At 45.3% G+C, this 15,092-nt stretch overlaps 2 protein-coding genes across 3 annotated transcripts in view; both read right to left on the minus strand.

Moving 5' to 3' along the window:
* Positions 1-3,094, minus strand: part of RNF144A (ring finger protein 144A) — a 61,745-nt gene extending 58,651 nt beyond the window's left edge. The window contains exon 1 of one of the 2 annotated variants that reach the window (XM_042821228.1): positions 3,009-3,094. The gene's annotated coding sequence lies outside the window, so the exon portion shown is untranslated. Of the gene's footprint in view, positions 1-2,532; positions 2,599-3,008 lie in introns of those variants that run through there. The other variant, XM_042821236.1, reaches the window with a different exon arrangement.
* A 1,594-nt stretch (positions 3,095-4,688) lies between these two features.
* RSAD2 (radical S-adenosyl methionine domain containing 2) lies at positions 4,689-13,889 on the minus strand. Its single transcript, XM_042817476.1, has 6 exons — positions 13,401-13,889; positions 12,763-12,924; positions 11,892-12,121; positions 8,841-8,990; positions 7,774-7,806; positions 4,689-7,240 (listed from the first exon to the last, which is right to left on the minus strand). The coding sequence occupies exons 1-6, from the start codon at positions 13,729-13,731 to the stop codon at positions 7,076-7,078; spliced, it is 1,071 nt and encodes a 356-aa protein (XP_042673410.1). The 5' UTR covers positions 13,732-13,889; the 3' UTR covers positions 4,689-7,075.
* Positions 13,890-15,092: the final 1,203 nt, after the last annotated feature.

Raw genomic sequence — 15,092 nt, forward strand, 5'->3', positions numbered from 1 at the left:
GCACCTGGAAAATAACATGCCAGAGCTTCCCATATAACAAGTCTCTGCCTTGCCATTCTCTGGATGAAAAGATGGAAGTGATCTTATAGAAAGAAAATGCCATTGTCTTGCCAAAACTAGAACCAACTAAAGAAGGTTTCATTTCTCACAGCAAGTAAGTAACAAGTACCAAACAGTATTTCACTTTCTCTGTTCCTCTTTTCTCTCCCTCCCACAGCAATTTGAGGAAGGTCTCCTACATGCCATCACTGTAAATATCACCATGCAGTCAAGGTATTTGAAAATCAGTTTTGTGCAAGCACTCTCAGCTTCAGCATTCAGACTTCACAAGCAGGAAATCTGTATATACTACTCAATTTGAAGCATACAGATTATGAAATAGAAAGTTATGCCCACTGCTTTGCAACACGCAGACGGAGAAGAAAGTGTGTTTTCAACAGCTTACCTCAGCCATCAGAACTAGAAAATAAAAATTATCATTATGATCTTCTTGCCTGATCTCCTTCAAAAGGTCAGTGAAATACGAACATTACGAGCTCCTTTCTGCAGAGGAAAATAAATGCCTTGTAAAAAGAACAGCTGACCACAGCCTAAGCTGGGCATAGCAGAATCACAAAACCCAGCTGAGCAGTGTGTTGGCGTGTAATTTCTTTCCCTTTCCTTTTTTTGCAACTCCAGATAAAAGAAAAGACATCCAGTTAAAAGCAAATCTCCCAGTCAAGCCATAGCCTATTGACACAGCTGCCTATCAGTACCATATCCACAGGAAACAAGAAGAAATGCAACACATACTGATTTCCCTGTACATCCATTCTCTAGGAGAGAAGGGGGCTACATACACAGACCAAACTGCAGGATGATCCAAGCTGTTGTTTTTCCCTACATCAGCTCTGGGAGGGCAAACAACAGCTCTTTGCCAGCCTATGAGAGCACTCTTGTAAATACAGCAGATACACTAAAGCCATTCATACGGGGGGCCGCCCGCTCCCCCCCCCCATGGCATCACAGCCAAAACTCATGGTTAGGATAGCAGCCTTGTCCTTTGGCTTAACTGAAAGAAAAGTTGTCACAAGTTATTTGAGAGGAAAAAAATACAAAATACACACAAAATGGGACAAAAACACAGAATGTAGCACTGGAAAAAGCACTAGAAACAAAAACAGTTCATGATAATACCTTTTTCTGCAAACTGTTGCCTTAAAATACCAAGCTATGCAGAATCCAGATTGTAAGTGAAGATAACTTACGATATTCAAAGATAACACTCTTTGAAGATAATTCACAATACTATACTTCAAGGGCAAAACTCTAAAATAACAGCTTGTAGATGATAAACACATGATTTGGTCCAGCAGTTCCTAGAACAGGAACAAAGAACATTTGGAAAGAACAAAAATTAACCCTTGGTTTTACCCAAAGAATGTCTCAATCAAAGGAGTTGCATCACATTGAAACATTGCACTCTTATTTCAAGCACAGATGGCTTCTCCCTGTCACAAGCAATATTCCAATTGCACAAGAGGATAACAAAACTTCATGTCTAGGGAAAGGAGGGGAGGAGGAATAAAACTTCATCCCAAGGGAAAAAAAAAAAAAATACTATCTTTTACAAGTAACTACTAAGCGAAAGTAAAGAATTCCCCCCACCCCCCTCCTAATTCTTCTTATTTAGTCTTATTCTAGGTATGTAACAAACTTCAGTTTGGGCCTTTTTGCCTTACACAAGACAGTTATTCAAATTCTCCTACAGCTATACATGTTCTCCTCCTTTGCCACAAAGATCCCTTGAGGTGTGAGCACTTTGTTTAAAGCACCAATCTGCCCTGAACATCCCCTGAACGCAGCCTCCTTCCTCCACCACACTCCCTCGCTAGATCTCAGGTCCACAAGCAAATCACACAGAGGCAATGGACAAGGCCAGCGAGTACAAGCTGTAAAGCCAAGGAACTGGAACTGATGTCATTTCCAGTAGCACTCTGACCAAGAATGTCGCCACTTCAGCTGCAGCCTCTTCTAGGTCAGCACTGATAAGCTGATGTGAAATGAAGCAATCCCATTTCACAACATAAACAGTTGTTTGGCCTCACCATGAACAATATAAACATATGGATCTATTTATAAACCATTCTTCCTACTTATTGCAGAACACAGCATGACTTGTTCCAGAGTAGAAATAACAGTATTTCCAAGAACAGGCTGAAATTTGGGCAGCTTATATCCACTCCTGCAGCCTGCCCCAACAATGCTCCTTGTTTAGAAGCCATAGAAACAAAGTGACACAGAGCTGCTACTTCAAGAAGATACCCTTGGATTCAAGGGGAGAGCAACCTTGTTATCACGCACGTGGCTTTTGACATTGGAAGGAAGGAAAAAAAGACAAAACAAAACAAACAAACAAAAAAAACCCACAAACACAATGGCAGCATCTCTTAATTGCAGCAAATTAAGCTAAAATAAGAGAGACAACATCTCCAATTTCTAGTTCTTTACCCTGTGACCCGAACAAAACCATTTCTCTCCCAAAAACCACACCGTGTGTTGCTGAGAACGGACTGCTGGACGGAGGGCGAGCTCCTCGATGTAAATCACAGGACAGCAGGCGCACAACTCCCCGGAACAGCTCTCCTCCCCGCCCCGCGACGCCCGCTGGAGGCTGCACCGCGGGCAGCGGCTCCACCGGTGCGCGCCCATCCGCCCCTCGGGCGACTCCGGCCCCAGCGAGGCAGCGCTCTGTACCCCCCCCTCCCCGCCGGGCGGCAGACGGCAACAGGACCGCAGCACCGCGCGCCCGCAGGGGCCGAGACCGGCGGCGGTGAGCCGGCACCGAGGACCCGCGGGCCCTTATGTAAAGGCTTTCGGGAACCCCGCGGCCACCCGCTGTGAGGACACCCTTTCCCTCCCTTTCCCTCCCAACCCGAGATCCTCAGCAGAGCCTCCCAGCAGCATCTCTCCTCCCAGCAGCACCCTTCCTGCCGCTGCCGCTCCGCAGTCCCCTGCCGCCGCCTTACCGCTCCGTGCCGAGAAGGTTGCGAAGGTGCGCGGCGCTACCCGCTGGAACCGCGGCCGGGCGCCGCCTCCCTGCGCATGGTCTCCCCCCGCCGGCAGCCACCGAACGAAGTGCGCGCGGCTGGCACCGCTCGCGGGCTTTTCCCCAGGGCCGGTGGCGGCGGCGGAGGGTGGGGTGAGGGCGCGCGGGGGCGGGCGCGCCCACAGCTACGCGAGCGCCATTAACCGCCGCGGTGCCGCCGCCGCTCGCTTTGAAGCGGCCGCGCCGCGCTGCGCCGCGCCAGGCGTTGTGGCGCCCCCTTGTGGCTGCCAGCGGTGCGGGGATGCCGGGCTTTCCCGTTTGGCAGCCGCGTTGCTCCAAGCAGCGGCCGGGTGTGCCGCGCCGCGCCGCGCCGCTCTCCTTCCTTTTGTCCTGCCTTGGCAGCGGGCCTGGCGGCTAAACAGGTCGTTCGGCGGTAGGAGAGAAACAATGAGGGTTTTACAAAGGAAGGCAGAAGGATTCCAGCCTTGTTGCCAGGAAAGGAAGAGTGAAAACATCAGGAAACCACGAGGCTGTTTTGCAGGTGCTCTTTTGCAAGCATCGTTTAGTAAAAAAGACAAAATCGTCACCACGAAAAACAACACCACCGACAAATCCCAACAGCTGCTTTCCTGTTGTTGGCTTATGTGTGGAGCAATGGGGAAGCACAAAAGAAAGCAATGGAGCTGCAGAGGTGGGCAGGGGAGTCCCCACCGTTGTTCTCCATCCAATACTGCCATTGACATCCTGCAGGCAGAGCCTGGTGCTAAACACAGGCCTTGTCCACAGTAACAGCTCTCATGAAGGCAGTCATTATTCAGCTATTGTGGATCTGGGCTACATTGAAAAAAATAATAATAATTAAAAAAAAAAATGACAGGCAGACTTAGGAAAGTAGAAAATTTTATTGCAATGTGTAACATAGCGGTGTAGAACATTCAGCACAAATTATGTGGCAGTATAAATTTTTTACAAAATTTTTTTCTCAACATTAAAATGCACTGATCTTCTCTCACATTGAAAAAGAGTGCATCGTAAAATGCATCTTACACAACAGTATTATCCACTCAATTATAACTCAAGTTATAATCCTGCTAATTTAAACTGAACCAATTCTCCCCAACTTTCATCTCAACAAGTTTTAAAAACAGCCGCACAACGCTGGTAAACTGCAGTGTAAGGAGCTCACCTTGCCTGACCCAGTGGCTGCACTGCTATGGGATTACACCTGAAAATGCAATTGGCTTATCTGTGTTTGCAGGACACAAATTCACACCCTGACTCTCTGATGTGCATGTGTAATCCTGCAGCCTGGGAGTGGCCCTGTTGAATGCAATATTACTTCTCTGGCCTCAAACACAGAATTAAAGTCACAAATCTATCTCTGATCCAACATGAAATAATAGTAATAATCTAGGTTAATCAAGAAGCAGCCAACTTTCTTTTTTGTTTTTTTTTGTTTTGTTTTGTTTTGTTTTTGTTTTTAATTTCATACCAAAAATGAATTTTGCATATAAACATCCCAATAGCTATTTATTAACTTTCAAGTTTGTCTGTCAAACTGTGTTAGGCAAATTCTTCATTTACAATGTACGCAACAATGTGGCTTTTTTTTTTTTTTTTTTTTTTTTTTTTTTTTTTTTTTTTTTTTTTTGAAGGCGAGAGTCACACAGAGCAGAACCATTTTCTCAGTTATGTACGATGGCAAGAAGCAATGCAGAGTCCTGAGCATTTTAAGAAATAACTTAGAACCTTGTGATTAAAACCATCCTCCGTGCCTTAGTGTTCAAACTATTCACAGCGCTTTCGCATTCTCAGCTCCTTTTGTTTATCTTGCAGCTTCCTCCTGCAGCACAGCGATCTCTTGGAGCACAACAATGGCCATTTACAGAGCAGAACACTCAAGGAAGCATGGCAGGATTTCTGGCTCTGAATGGGGTTTTGTGCACCGCACATCTGCGTGCCGCGATACAGCTGGCGTTTTCTGCAGCAGCGGCAAGCGGGTGGATTTAGTGGCACAGGGACGCACTAAATCTTTCCTCGGGCTGGGGCTGAGCCAGCAGCAAAGGAAAATGCTCCTTTTCTATCACGCAGCGTCGGTGCTGAGGAAGAAGACAGACTTCACGCCTGAGCAATGGGAGCACAGAGGAAGTAAAGCACTGCAGTCACATGGATTTGCGCTGCCCGTAGTTGGCACTCGGGCAAAACTCCAGCAGAGGTCAGCAGAACAGCTGCCAAAAGACTGTGGGGTTAATGCGTGTGGGCCACATTTAAAATGTCACCGAGTATAAATAAAGAGAAAAAAAAATACAGAAATGCATCGGAAGTGAAGGCAAGATGCAAAAAGGCAAAGGAGCACCACTGAGATGGTGCATTTGCAGTTAGGGCAGTAAAAACAGAAACGCAAAGAACTGTAAACTGAAACATATTCACAGTTTTCAGAGGTGCATCTTTTTGCTCTTCAGAAGAACCAGCTCCTGTTTAAGAGCCTTCCCCTTAGTTCTGAAGATGCATTGGGTGAATGCAAGACATTTCTCTTTAAAATGTCTTTAAAAATATGGGTACAGTCAGAAAAGGGAAAGAAGGTGTACTGTGCATAGTATGTTTAATGCATGCTGGCTTCCAGCGTTTGAAAGTATTCAGACATTTGAGGCAGCCTGGGCAGAAAGTGCAATGGGCAGTGAGAACAAGCAGTGCCTGCTCACTGCTGTTTGTGCAAAGGTTACCCTCAGGTCCCCATATAGAGCTCTGGGGAGGATGGGACCATTAGCTTTGAAAAACTGTAATTAGAACACTATAAAATTATCAGAACACCAAGCAAGCAGGCAGCACATTTAATTATCACAAGGTGTTTTTGTTTGTCTATTTTCTATTACATATTAATGCTGCCAGCTTTTCAAATCACAGACAGCCTTCAGAAAACCCCATGAGTTTCACTCAATATCTGCCGGTTAGCAACCAGCAGGTAAGAGCCAGCAACCTTCAAAAGAAGTGTACATGATATATGAGCCTTGTTGTTTGCACATCCATGCCTTAGCAAAACAAAAAGCATGGGAAGAAGCCCTGCCTGTATTCAAGAGAAGACACGTGTGAAGTGCCTTACATATTATTCACTCATTTCAGAAAGGATCTTGAACAAATCTGTGTGCAAGTGGCTGTTGAAAATAATAAATCAACTTTTGCAGAAAAGAGGAGAATGGACAAAGTTATGAATAAAATGCAAACATTGTTTCCACTGTAAATTTTTGTCAGAACTGAGGTCATTGTCAATGTGAATCAAGAAGTTGCTTGTTATTGGGTAAAATTCATTTTCATGTTTTAGGAGAAAAACAATATTCTCACATGACTAAAAACAATATTTTCAGCCAGTATTTTTGCAAATGCCACATGTGTGTATGGAGAGGAGGGAGAAAAACAACAGATGCCTTTAACATTTTAAAAAGGAAAACTGTTTTTGTTTTTGTTTTTTTTTTAAATCCCAATTTCCTGTTGAGTATATATAATGATAACAGCATTCTGACCCTCTATTATGTCTGAAAAAGATGTGGGCTGTTTCCAAAGGATTGCCTGTGGGCCCTCTTGTGAGCTGGCAAGGAACTGCAAAAACTGTATGAGGAGATAAGAATATTTCCTCATATGAGTTTGCACTTATCAACCACTGCAACTCTATATAATGGGTTTGCTTGTTTTTGTTTTTTTTTTTCTACAACCACACTTATCTATTATCTTAATACTGTGTAAGATACCATGTAACAGGATCCTAATGGTTTGCCATTAAGTCCTTCATACTTCTATGAAAGCTCTGTAGCTGCTCAGTAACATTCAACCTGTGAATGAGTAAGAACAAAATCTGCATCCTAAAAACATTTAACACGTTCATAGAATCATAAAATCATAGAATCACTCATGTATCAAGTTATACATCAACCTGTATAGTGTACCATATTGTAGTTAGCAGCAATCAATATATATATACATACAGCTAAATAAATGTACACATGTATACACAATATTCTTTTGAAAATGCACATCACATCTCAGTGCACAGAGTTACCAGTCCAGAATCATGTCTGCTTTACTCCACACGTACTTTCCTCCTCGTTTTAGGAACATCTTTTCATCAAATCCACTGAATTTTATTGCTGCTTCTACACCAATGTCCAGGATAGACTTGGAAGGCTCTTTCCGTCCATTTCTACAGTTCAGAAAGCGCATCTGGAAAACCATTATGAAATAAGTCAGAAAGTTAGTTTGCAAAAGCTTAATTTTTCCACAGGATTAAGCAGAATGAACTTGCATTGCAATCCCACAGCAGCCTGTGTAAGAATATGAGGAGTATCACTGCAGTCCTCAGATGGCTCAGTTAGACACAATGACATACATTAGCAGGAACAAAGCCTTACTCCAAATCCTGAAGATTTAATGCTTTTCTTCAACTATGTGTAAAACAAGCATATTCTTTGAAACTTAGTTTTCAGGACAAGCTCTATATATTTAAATTACAGGAAAGCAGCAATGATATATATATGCTTTAAGATTTGCAACATTATGCATGCAAGCCAATGGCAGTTCCTCCTTATGTCACACACATATTCATTTCTCAATGTGTCTGAGAGGAAGAAATCACATTTGTACTATACAGTAAAAATTATTTTATGGAATGCATAGACAAAATTAAGTTGGCTATTACTGTTGTACATGTGAGCATACATTGGTAGGCAAATATTAAGAATAAAACAAAGACTTACGTATTCATCCAAAATGAGGTATGAATCCCTCATCTATAATAGATTGAAAATAAAATATTAGTACACAAACGAAAATTCTACTCTCATGAAAGTCAAGGACAAGACAAACAAATTATTCTTTTAAAGCCTGATCCAAGTCTTTGAACCAGAGTAGTGTCCTACCACAGATTTCAGTGAATCTGGATCAAATTTACAGGAATAAGTCCCAGGATTACTATTATGACTTATCACATGAACAAACCAGAAATCATTTGAATATGACATCTTAAAGTGTCAAATTCAAATGTGGGTTTTCAGTTGTATTCGGGTGCTCTAAATAATGTTCAAGTTTGCTGATAACTTCAACATCAGCAAAAATTACAGTTTTGCATTCTAGGATGATTAAGTCATTTGCCAAACAAATGACATGACTATTTAAGCAGGGCTGTTTAATTATCACCTCAGCAGACAGAGATGCCAGTGGTAACCTCCCAGATCAAAAAGCTCTCAGGTCTGCACAAGGAAATAAGCCAAGAGTAGAAATAAAGACACACTTCATGAGCTAAATGGGCATTTCCTGGGTATCTCCTACTTGTCTGTCCACTGTTCCCCCCAAAAAAAATTACCTTCATAAGTGAAAGGAGAACCAAGAGTACAAATTGTCTTTACTTTGATATTGAACCTTATCAGACTTTTAAGGGAGGCATATCCAGTTTCACAGGTATTTAGAGTTCACAACTCAACTGTGGAAACTTCAGTTTCTACCCTTTTTGTAATGATACTTTTTATATCCACACAATTCAGATGGCCATGCAACACTGTGACAGGAAGCCCATCAGGACTGAGATCAGTGAGTTTTTACCCTCCCTTTAATTAATAACTTTGTCCTCCTTAAGAAGCCTTAAAGAAAATAAAACACTTTGGTTTCCACTGTAACAAAACCAGGAAACCAGGTGTTGTCTAATTATCTCTATAGCTCTTCTAACCCAATATTGATAAAGTGCTAATTACCATGACGCCTACTAGTTATCAAATACCTTTCCAGCTAGCCACAAAATAAATTTATGGAAAGACGGTCTCAGTTTTACCTTTTGATTAGATTCAGGTACCAAACAGGGGACATCTTTGTGGCGTTCCAGGAACTGCTCGAAGTCTTCATCGCTTATAACAAATTTATCTGCTTCCCTCAGAGCATCTTCCCCACTGTTCTCCCCTTCAATGATTAGGCACTGGAACACCTGAAAACAAAACACACCATGGTATGATTTTATGACTTTACGAGCCTCAGAACACTTCAAAAACCTTCAGTAGTCTTGGTAGAAATATCTTTTAATTTTTTCTGTCAGTGAAGCCACACTGCTAGAAACTGTGATTACAGAATCACAGAATCACCCGGGTTGGAAGGGACCTCAAGGATCATGTAGTTCCAACCCCCCTGCCTAGCAGGGCCACCAAACATACACATTCAGATCAGGTTGCCCAGGATCCCGTCCAACCTGGCCTTAAACATGTCCAAGGACGGGGCATCCACAACCTCCCTGGGCAGCCCGTTCCAGGGCCTAACCATTCTCCTTGTAAAGAACTTCCCCCTAACATCCAACCTAAATCTTCCCTCCCTCAACTTGGATCCATTTCCCCTAGTCCTGCTGTTGTCAGCCCTTTTGAAGAGTTTACTCCCCTCCTGGGTGTAGGTTCCCTTCAGGTATTGATAGGCTGCAATGAGGTCACCCCGCAGCCTTCTCTTCTCCAGGCTGAACAAGCCCAACTCCCTCAGCCTGTCCTCATAGGGGAGGTGCTCCAGCCCCCTGATCATCTTAGTCGCCCTCCTCTGGACCCTTTCCAAAATCTCTCTGTCTTTCTTGTACTGAGGGCTCCACACCTGGACACAGTACTCCAGATGGGGCCTCACAAGAGCCAAGTAGAGAGGGACAATCACCTCCCTCTCCCTGCTGACCACCCCTCTCCTGATGGAGCCCAGGATCCCATTTGCCTTTCGAGCTGCCAGAGCGCACTGCTGGCTCATGTTCAGTCTCTCGTCCATCAGGACCCCCAGGTCCTTCTCTGCCGAGCTGCTCTCAAGGACCACTCCTCCCAGCCTGTACGGGTGCCTGGGGTTCTTCCGGCCCAAATGCAAAACCTTGCACTTTGCCGTGTTGAACCTCATTAGGTTCACCCGAGCCCAGCCCTCCAGCCTGTCGAGGTCCCTCTGAATGGCATCCCTTCCTTCCACCGTATCAACCGCACCACTCAGCTTGGTGTCATCAGCAAACTTGCTGAGGGTGCACTCAATTCCCTCATCGATGTCATTAATAAAGATGTTAAAGAGCACCGGTCCCAAGACAGACCCTTGGGGGACACCACTTGTTACCGGCCTCCACCTGGACATAGAGCCATTGACCACCACCCTCTGTCTGCGGCCTTTCAACCAGTTTCTTACCCATCGGGTCGTCCACCCATCAAATCCACTTCCCTCCAATTTGGAGATGAGGATGTGGTGGGGGACCATGTCAAAGGCCTTGCTCAGGTCCAGGTAAATGACATCAGTCGCCTTCCCTTCGTCCACCAATGCCGTCACTCCATCATAGAAGGCCACAAGATTAGTTAGGCATGACCTTCCTTTGGTGAAGCCGTGCTGGCTGTCTCGGATCACATGCTCATTCTTTATGTGATTGAGCATGTTGTCCAGGAGGATCTGTTCCACGATCTTCCCAGGCACGGAGGTGAGACTCACCGGCCTGTAGTTCCTCGGGTCCTCCCTGCTCCCCTTCTTGTATATGGGAGTGACGTGACCCTTCCTCCAGTCATCCGGGACCTCACCTGACAGCCACGACTTCTCAAATATGATGGAGAGCGGCTCGGCAACCACCTCAGCCAGCTCCTTCAGGACCCTGGGATGCACGCCATCTGGCCCCATAGACTTGTATTCATTCAGTCTAAGGAGGCACTCTCAGACTTGCTCTGCCCTTACAGTGGGGAGGGATTTACCTCCTTGGTCCCCACATAGAGGTTTGGGGATGCAGGGTTCAGGGACATGAAAAAGACTAGAATCCTGGCCACCAGTGAAGACTGAGGTGAAGAACTCATTCAGCACCTCAGCTTTCTCTTCATCTGTTGAAGCCAGTTCTCCTTTTAAATTTACCAAAGTAGGTACGCCCGTTTTGGCCTGTCTCTTCTGGCCAATGTACCTGTAGAAGGTTTTCTTATTGTTTTTCACGTCCCTTGCCAAGTTCAGTTCTGCCTGCGCCTTGGCTTCCCTGATCCCACGTCTGCAAGTCCGGAATTAATGATTAAGTGAATACTATACGAAAGATTTATTACATAATTAACATTGCATAGTTGTATGTGCAATTACACAGTCATGGTTCTTGACCAGATTTCTACATAAGTCTTAACTGCTCTAGTCTTAATGAGGGCTTTGATAATCAAGGCCAAGAACAAACTTCTGATTGAACCTTGATTATGATAGTTATATTATAAATGCTGGTAAGTGCTATGTGGCATGCAGACTATCAAGTCAACCTGTATCCTTTATTATTTTAACTTGACTGGGAACTGCAAGTTTAGCTAGCTTCAGATGACCACAAAAGCAAATAGAATTACAGTATCACAGAACAGTAAGAAATTATCAGACAAGTTGTCTCCTTTTTCTAAGTCTCTACCCAAATTTAAACTGATAATATAATGTATCAATTAATACAGTGCTAGTAGACTGTTATATCATATAAACACTGTCCACTAATACTCTGTAACAGAATATTAATGTATAAAGTTTTATGCTGCTAATTATATATCATTCTACACTATCTTCTCTTCATTTTCTGTGCATGACACATTTTAATAAAGCCCTTCTGTCTTATTTTTAAAATCATAAAAAAAAATAGATCTACATATGGTAAAACAGTAATTTCCTGTAAATGTCACAACAGAGAAGATTCTTGATATACTGAGCTCCATTTAAGTGCAGAACAAGAGACAACCCATCCCAACAACATGCAGTACTGACAAGATGTCCCCTATTATCACCCCAAGCTGGAGCTGGAGCTCTGACCGAGGCCATTAGACTTTCAGAGGATTACAGAACCTCACTTCATCACTGGTTTTCTCTGAAGAGTGACCTATAATGCACACTATTTTCTTACCTTCCAGCGCACAGGGTTGAGTGCCTTGATCTGATCATTCATATCTTCCTCAACATTAAATCTGTTGATCACGGAGTTTATTTTGAAAGCAACAGCATAATCTCGGCACCACTGCCTTAGTTTATGCAGATTTTCCACGTGGTTCTTCTTTCCTTGACCACGGCCAATTAAAACGTTGACTTCCTCGTTAAAACTATCACATGAAATTGCCAGAATGTCTAAATATTCACCTGAGAACAAATTTCAAAAATCAATAAGCAATATGTTTTTTTTTTCATTTGGAAATTGTTGTAGTCTGCCTAGCCTCATTTCCTCATGGTCTATCGCCAAGCATCACCTAACTACAGTCCTGAGAAATCATTGCATCAACACAAAAAACACAGCCGTGTCATCTTCAGAAGGCACATCACCCTTCTTGCATTATGGAGACAGGCTGAGTTATTCTTTTATTATGCTATTGACCACAGAGGCAATAGAACTGACTGCATATGTTCAGAATGTGTAATTAACAGTATTTCATTGTAAGTTACTCATGGTTCACAGGTACTGTAATCACACAATCATTAAGGTTGGAAATTACCACTAAGATCATCTGGTCCAATCACCAACACGTTCCCATCGTGCCCAGTAACCATGTCCCTCAGTGCCACATCTCCACACTTCTTGAGCACCTCCAGGAACAGTGAATTCATCACCTCCCTGGGCAGTCTGTTCCAATACTTCACCACTCTGTCTGAGAAAAAATCTTTCCTACTATCAAACTTGAAAATGAACTACTAAGAAGACATTTCCTAGCATCCTTCCAGAAGGCTGCCCCAATCCATTTCTCAAACCCCACAAGCGCTTGTTTTGCATGATGAGCTTTTCTTACCATACTTCTTGAACCACCGTTCTCTGATCAGGCTGCCATTGCTCACAATGCTGACACTTGGCAGCTTCAGCTCCTCCTTGCAGAACCGGACCAGCTGGCCTACAAATTCACCTCTGTCCTGAAGAAATGGTTCTCCTCCTGAGAAATTTATTTTCTCCATTCCTAGAAAAGGACCAAAGAATGATGTAATGAGCCTGTCTGCCTATTGACCACTACTTTCCAACACTCCACCCCAGCTATATGAGGGAACCTGATCATGGCAGTTACAGAATGACTTAGAATCATAGAGTCATGTGAATTGAAAAGGACTTTCAAAGGCCATCCAGTCCAACAGCCCTGCAATGAACAGGGACACCTACAGCTCGATCAGATCCCCATCCAGCCCGACCTTGAATGTCTCCAGGCATGGGCATCCACTGTGTCTCTGGCCAACTCATCCCAGTGACACACCATCCTTACAGTTAAAAACTTTCTTCTTATACCCAGTTTTAATCTCCCCCTTCTATTTTGAAACCATTTCCCCTTATCCTATCAAAACAAACCCTGCTAAAGTGTCTGACTTCGTCAATGCCATTTGGTTCTGCTTGTCGTTCCCATGCATTCCTCACCCTATCTCTCCCAGTGGCTCCCAGACTCACCCGCCTCCTTGAGCATTGCCAGTCCCCGCTTGGCTTCCTCCAGGGGCAGCACGAAGGAAGTCTTGGCCGTATGGAAGCAGAAACCGCACTTGTAGTTGCACTGCCTGGTGAAGTGGTAATTGACGCTGGTGGGCGTCGGGACCGTCTCGTCCTTGTCGTCCCGGAGTGCTGCGCGGGTGTCGGGGCTGTAGCCCGACCGCCTCCTCCAGGAGAGCAGGGGCAGAACGAGGGGCGTCAGCTCCCAGCACAGCGCGCTCAGCCGCCCGCGCAGCGCTGCCAGAACCGCCCGCGCAAGGGCCAGCGGCAGGTGACCCAGTACGCCTAGCAGCATGGCTCGGCTCAGTTCGACCCGGAGAGGTGCACTGAGGTTCAGCTGGATCGGCTCTATTTGGCTCGTCTTGTCCCTGCTGGGTTCGAATCGGCTCAACTCAGCTTTATCAGTTTATCTAGCCTAGGTTCGGTTCGGCTTTATGATGCTCGGTCTGTCCGGCTCGGATCTCACACTGCAGCGAGGAGCCCGGCGCTCCGCATTTAAAAGAGCGGCGGCACAGCCCGCCCCGCCCGCCGCGGCACGGCACGGCACCGCACGGCACGGCACGGGGAAGCGCCGAGTTTCGCTTTCCTTTCTCGATGAGAAGAAATTTGGCTCCGAGCCCCGCTCCTCTCGAGCCCGCGGTGTGGCCGTTGGCGTCTCCGTAGGGCCGGGCGCTTCCAGCACCTGAAGATTCCCACTGGGTGTGGGCTCCGTGGCTCCAGTTCTCGCAGTGGTAAAGGGCAAGGCAAGGTGACAGCTGAGCTTGTGTTCTACTGAGCATGGTGAAGCCCTGGCACAGAGCAGCTGTGGATGCCCCATCCCTGGAGATGTTCAAGGCCAGGTTGGATGGGGCCATCCATTTTGTGGCAGGCAACTCTGTCCACTGCAGGGGTTAGGAACTGGATGATCTTATGGTCCCTTCTGACTCAGACTATTCTATGATGCTACAATTCACAGAATCAAAGAATCACAGCATGGCCCAGGTTGGAAGGGACCTCAAGAATCATGAATCTCTAACCCCCCTGCCACAGGCGGGACTATCAACCTCCACATTCAATGCTAGACCAAGCTGCCCAGGGCCCCATACAACCTGGCCTTGAACACCTCCAGGGTTTGGGGCATCCACAACCTCTCTGGGCAGCCTGTTCCAGCACTTCACCACTCTCTCTGTAAAGAACTTCCCCCTGACATCCAATCTAAATCTTCCCTCCTTCAACTTAAAACCATTTGCCCTTGTCCTGCCATTATCTACCCTTGTAAAGAGTTGACTCCCGTCTTGTTTATAGTCTCCCTTCAGTTACTGGAAGGCTGTAGTGAAGTCACCCCACAGCCTTCTTTTCTCCAGGCTGCACAAGCCCAGCTCCTTCATCCTGTCTTCACAGGAGAGGTGCTCCAGTCCTCTGATCATCTTTGTGGCCCTCCTCTGGACCCTCTCCAACAGCTCCTTGTCTTTCTTGTACTGGGGAGCCCAGACCTGGACACAGTACTCCAGATGGGCCTCACAAGGGCAGAGTATAGAGGGACAATCACCTCCCTTTCCCTGCTGGCCACCCCTCTTCTGATGGAGCCCAGGATACCACTTAGTTTCCAAACTGCTACTCTCCTTTAGCTGACCTGGTCCACTAATGGCTGGACCATAACAGACCAGTCTTCAGCTT

The sequence above is a fragment of the Centrocercus urophasianus genome, unplaced genomic scaffold (assembly GCF_019232065.1).
Source record: "Centrocercus urophasianus isolate 14NV4802_14NV808 unplaced genomic scaffold, USGS_Curo_1.0 seq_10, whole genome shotgun sequence".
NCBI lineage: Eukaryota > Metazoa > Chordata > Aves > Galliformes > Phasianidae > Centrocercus > Centrocercus urophasianus.

Excerpts from the sequence above, each read along its gene's own strand:
- RSAD2 (XM_042817476.1), bottom strand. The coding sequence starts at position 13,731 with ATGCTGCTAGGCGTACTGGGTCACCTGCCGCTGGCCCTTGCGCGGGCG. Across the intron at positions 12,925-13,400 it reads GGCAATGCTCAAGGAGGCGG|GAATGGAGAAAATAAATTTC; the intron begins GTGAGTCTGGGA and ends GTCCTTTTCTAG. Across the intron at positions 7,241-7,773 it reads ACCTCATTTTGGATGAATAC|ATGCGCTTTCTGAACTGTAG; the intron begins GTAAGTCTTTGT and ends ATGGTTTTCCAG.